The sequence below is a fragment of the Pteropus alecto genome, unplaced genomic scaffold (assembly GCF_000325575.1).
Source record: "Pteropus alecto unplaced genomic scaffold, ASM32557v1 scaffold86, whole genome shotgun sequence".
Taxonomy (NCBI): domain Eukaryota; kingdom Metazoa; phylum Chordata; class Mammalia; order Chiroptera; family Pteropodidae; genus Pteropus; species Pteropus alecto.
The window spans coordinates 10,443,628-10,449,157 of NW_006442109.1; the positions used below are offsets into that span (position 1 = coordinate 10,443,628).

The following is a 5,530-nucleotide window of genomic DNA, read 5'->3' on the forward strand; positions in this document are numbered from 1 at the left end:
GCTTTGAGCTGAAGCAGACAGGGTAACGGGCTGGCTCAAGGCTTGTCTAAAGGTGAGATGAATACCTTTGGGGAGGACCTTGAACAAAAGGTCAAAAGGAAGACCAGGTGGATTGTCTGCAAAGATGGCAGAAACTATTCCTTCCACTCTTGGAAACACCCTAAGTGACGGGATTGTGCTACTCTTCTCATCGAGAGGGGGAATCCAATATTTTCCACCCGCTGAATCTAAAGCTGGCCCTGTGATGGGCTTTGAGCAACAGGATGTAGTGAACATAGTACCATGTGACTTTCCAGCCTTGGCCTCAAGAGACCATCCAACTTCCATCCCAGCATTCATTCATCATTGAAAGAAATGCTTAGTTTTCAAGCAGAAGTTAATGAAAAAAAAAATGTCTTTTTTTTTTTCCCCCCCGGCCAAGTCCCTGGATCCCTGAATTCTAAGGACCCAGGTTGAGAAACCCTGGCTGACAGCATTTGGCCTGGAAATGTCTGCATTTTATTAAGGACCACTGTGCAGGGATTCCAGGCACTCTGACTGGCTGGGCCCTCCTAGCTCAAACCGCAGTGCAGACCAGTGAGCAGCGAGGGACTGACTGCCAGGCTCCCTAATGTGCCAGGTACCTCACACTCAGCACTGCACTTGCTTCTCCTACTAGCATCCTCATTTCCACAGGGGAAAACTGAGGCTCCGGCTGATAAAGTGACTTACCTAAGGTCCCAGAGTTTGGTGCTTTCCTCCTATCCCATCACCCACAGCACGAAAAGGCAGGGCCCATTGGTTGGGGGAAGGAGGCCCCCACATCGCTCATGTAACCTTCCTAACCACCTATGAGGGTGTTACTTCTATTCTTCTTATGTAAATAAGGAGGCTGGTCAGAGGACTGGGGACTGTCCTAACATCCAGAGTGGTAAAGGGTTGGGGGATCAGAAGAAAGGTGTTCAATGTTGATGGAAGAGGCACTCCAGGCCCTCCTCCTAGCCCCAGTGGGAGCAGCGAGGGGCCCAGTTTCAAACAGTTGAGCTCAGCTAGGGTTTCGGGAGGGTTCTCAGAGGGCAAGCTGGAGCAAGCAGAGGCATATTGGGGACAGCAGGAAGCAGTGATGGGGGCAAGAGGCAGAGGTGGGACCAGACCTGTACAGTTGAGGGCAGGGGCAGTGGAGGCAAGGGGGCTGCCCGCAAGGCCTTACCTTGTTCTCACAGTGGATCTTGGCCCCAGAGTTAACCAGGATCTGAAGAATCCGTAAGTGGCCGAACCAGGCAGACAGGAGAAGCGCGTTCATTCCAAACTAGGGGAGAGGACATAGGGGAGGACGTGAGGAGGCCTCGCTGTGCCACCTGGGCCCATGTCTATATTGCAAAATCATACAATCATAAGGGATCATAAAAGCCACCCAGGCCCGGAAGCTCCAAGCTTTTAGAATTTAAAGCCGAGGAATTTTTTTTTAAATAGAGGCTAATATATTATTAAAAACTTTAGGAGGGAAGGTGCTAAATAAAACTTAAAAATAAAACAGCTGCCATCTGCTCACACCATCATTTCATAAAGATGGACCATTTTAACACAAAAAAATTGGAAGGAGCCAATCTCAGAATATACTCTTTCCAAATAGGACTTCACAAGAAACACACTACATTTTTCTTATTTTCTGATTTGCTGTAACTGGTGAAGAAGACCTCCTCCTAGACTAGTGTTTGAGAATCAGCAGTTTGAATCTCCAACAGAACATCCTCCAGGCTGGTGGCTTAAGTCTGTAATGTGTAGGGATGGCACCTGACCACTGCATGAGACATCCACTGCACTGTCAAACACTGTTCACCATGGGAAGGTCCCTCCCTATGCTGTACCCAAGATCTGCATCCCTGTACTTTCCACCCTCCTGGCCCTTGGGAGCATCTAAAAGGGCCTTCTTCTGATGGTGGCCTGTTTGTAGGATGCTCTTCTTCAATATCCGTAAAGTGCTCCAGGATCACTAGAGCCCCTTCACTGATCTCAATTCTCATGGAGTTCTGCATCTGAGAGAGTTCCCCATCTTCCCTGAGTCTTCCTTTCTCTGTGAAGAGCACCCCCAGGCCTCCAAACTCACCCCCCAGGATACACCAACAGCTAGCCAACCTACCCCACGCCCAGCAATGGTTTTTTGCTCTCTCCTTGGCTGGTGGTAGTATCAGGCCAGGTCTGAGCAGCATGGCCTGGAAGACCATCACCATCTTTGGCTTAGAGACTATGCTGTCATCCTTCAGTTCTGGGCACCCCCAAAGTGTGTCTGTAAGTCAGATAAGACCAGAATATATTTTTCCATAGAAACAGGGTCATGTGTGGCTCTAGGTCCTCCAGTGAGGCCAGAGGTCTGTCATACATAAAATGAGCCCACAGTGTGGTCTTGTTTTGATGGGCCAAGGCATCTGCCCACAAGCATAAGGAGTAGGCCTATAGTGGGCAAGAGCTCCCCAGTCTAGCTGGGAGCAAAACTGCAGGGCCCTTCTCAAGAAGAGCTAAGGGGCAGTGTCCTCCTAATCTGCCCTACCCTGGACGCTCCGAGCTCCCCAGGGCCTAGGGCAGGGGCCAGAGGATGGGGCTGGCCATCTCTTAGCCCTATATCAGCCTCAATTTCAGTTTGGAGCTCTGGCAGGGAAGCCCATCCCAGTATCCTGGTCACAGCTGCCTCCCCACTGGCTCCACAAGGAGGCTTTGTGAGGGGTGGCAGGAGGGTCTTAGCAGCTGGCAGCAGAATTCCTCTTAGGGACTGTGCTTGGGTAAAAGTTTTGACAAGTAGTTGGGGTGAACAGGTAGAAATTTGGAGGTGAAGGCTGGGGCTGGGAAAACAAGATCAGTATTGAAGAGAGGCTTGAGGACAGAGGCTGTGCCCAAGACAAGGAAAGTGCCACAGGACTTTAAAGAACAGGAATGTCAAAGATAGAATTTTAGGATTTTTACATTGTTTTCATGTGTGATGTAAATCCCCTCTATCTATTATTTTGGATAGCCTGTTTCCCACAAAAAGCCATGTGTATAGGGTTTCTATGGAAATCAGAGAAAAGGACTGAGATTCATTGTTGGGGTGATGCCAGAGTAGAGACAATAGGTTATTCCTCTTAAAATTTAAGAAGGTGGCAAAAATTGAGCAGAAGTTTAAAGTAAGAGCCAGCAGTGACCAGAATTTGACCCCTTCCTCCTGAAATCTTGGGGAAGGTGCTGGACCTGCCATAGCACCTCAGATGGGTGTCAGCTAAAGCCAAAGAGGCCAACAGACCCAGCACTGGCTCAGAGCTCAGCCCCAGGTAGTAATTGTGGGCTGGCTGGATGCGGGAGGGAATGAGTAAGCACAGGGCAGAGTAAAGGGGAGAAGCCCACAGGAGCTTGGGAATTGAAAGGTCCAAGGCTCAAGATTGGGGGAGGAGAGTCATGGAGGCCACAGCCTCCAGTGGGAACCCCATGGATACCTCACAGTTGTAGTTCCAGGAATTGCTCAGGACAGAGCCTGGTGGCATATCACTAGAAACCTTCCCCCAACCATAAGATTTCCCTTCTCCAGTGTCTCCTTCACCCTCTTGTTACTAAAGTAGACATGCCCACCAGCCTTCTTATTTTTCAGAATATATTAAATGCTATTTGCAAAGGAAATTGAGATTTGTAAAAACACTCTCTTACTAGTCTCCTTCATATCTTCTTTTTTCACTCTATCCCTCAGGGAAGAAATCACAGAGCACAGGGGCAATATTGGGGGTCTTTGTAGGCAAAGGGCTAACGAAAGAATTTTCAGTGTGTTATTGGGAAAAGCAGACTAAGGATCCCAGACATTCGCCTTCCAGAGTCACTTAACGAGGCCTAAGCAGGTGCAGGAAGGAGTGGGGAGGTGCTGCCCCACCCCCAGCCCCAGCCCGTAATCAAGCCCCAAGCCCCACTCAAGCCCCGCTAGTGGTGGGGCCTGGGAGCAGAGAGAAGCCAGGACAAAGAAAAGTATTTCCATGGAAGCTGTTTCTGCCAGGAAGGTTATAATTTTTAAAATTTAAATTTAGACTCTTAAATGTATCCCTGTCAAATGTCATTGTCAGATTCAGCCCTTTCCCCAAACCTGTACAGCTAATTTTATAGATCCTGTTATTCTTCACTGCTCTCTTACCAATGTGCTGCCTGCCAATTTGTTACATAAGACTGTTAGTCTTTATGCAAGTTGTTGGTTAAAAGGTTAGCTAGGACAGAGCCCTGTGGCACATCATGGGAGACCTACCTCCTAATGACTTTACTAATAAGGCCTTTATTAATCCACCCAATTATCTGTTCTACATCCCGTATCTCTTCCTGTTCACATGGTATAAGAAACTGAAAAGGCTGAGAACTGAAAGGCCCTCAAAAATGGAGAGATCTGTATGACTCTGCAAGGGAAAAATGGGATCAGTTCAGTGTCACTGGCCTCTGAACACTTTGATTTCCTGCCCACCCTGTACCTGGACATCTGCGTATCAGCGGCAACCTCGGCAACGACAGCCGGCTTATAGCCCCAGAGTGAGCCCTGGTGCCCGCCCCTGCCCTGAGACAGACAGACAGACAGACAGACATGCACACACAGCCATGCCTCCTTAGAGTCCCGTACCGCATCCTCATCATCCACAGCAGCCTCGTGCTCCAAGAGCAGCCGCACAGCCTGCTCGTGCCCCGCACCTGCAGCCCAGTGCAGGGCCACCCTGCCCACCTGCCAGGAGTAAGAGGAAACTTGTGAGGCACCGGCTGGCTGCCTGACCCACCTCCCACGCCTTCCTCACGACCCCGCCAGGAAGCTGATTTGCAGAGCGGAAGGGCTTTTGCTGGCTCTGGTGACCAGCTGGCTGGGGTCCCAGCCCCACTCTGTTCCCCTCCTCTTCCTTCACACAGCAGCAGCTGAAAAGAATGTAGTAAAACACAATAACTAGATCCACGTGTCTCCCACCTAAAACTCTTCATAGCCCCTACTGCTCTTAGGCAAACTTGCAACCCTGAGACTCACCACTACTTCTCAGAAATGCCAGCTTCCCCCCTCGAAGTCTGTTCCTGCTACTCCCTCTGCTGGGCAGCCACCTGGGGCCTGTGATTATTCTCCAAGAACCCTGAAAATCTGGGTTCTGTCCCCTCTTGCCCACAGAACAGGGGTGAAGGGCCCTGACCCCCCACCTCATTCTCAGACCACCCTGGCAGTTCATCGTGGCCTTTGGCCCTTAACACATCCGAGCAGGCCTAAGGGAAGCCAGGGTCCCTCGGGAGTTTTCTGCTTGTGAAAAGACAACGAAAGAAAACTAATTTTCTGTATGGTCTGTCTCTCCGGAGACTAGCTGCTCCTTCCTCAAGGCTTCTGCCCATGCTGTCTCCTCTGCCTTGGAACTCGCCCTTCTTCACTGGCTCCTGTAAAAACACCACTTCCTTGAGAAGCCTTCCCTGACCCCTGCAGGAGAGGCGGGCCCCCTCCAACCCACACATGCTCTCAACTTACCACAGTGGGAACGAATTGTTTGTGATATACTTTGTTTAATGTCAGTCCTCTCCACCAGATTATCAG

At 50.1% G+C, this 5,530-nt stretch overlaps 1 protein-coding gene across 1 annotated transcript in view; it reads right to left on the bottom strand.

Moving 5' to 3' along the window:
* Positions 1–5,530, bottom strand: part of ANKDD1A (ankyrin repeat and death domain containing 1A) — a 41,157-nt gene that overhangs the window by 30,804 nt on the left and 4,823 nt on the right. Inside the window, exons 3-4 of the mRNA XM_025038962.1 lie at positions 4,565–4,693; positions 1,190–1,288 (exon numbers count right to left, since the gene is read on the bottom strand). Of these exons, the coding sequence (XP_024894730.1) occupies positions 1,190–1,288; positions 4,565–4,693 (228 nt within the window). The remainder of the gene's footprint in view (positions 1–1,189; positions 1,289–4,564; positions 4,694–5,530) is intronic.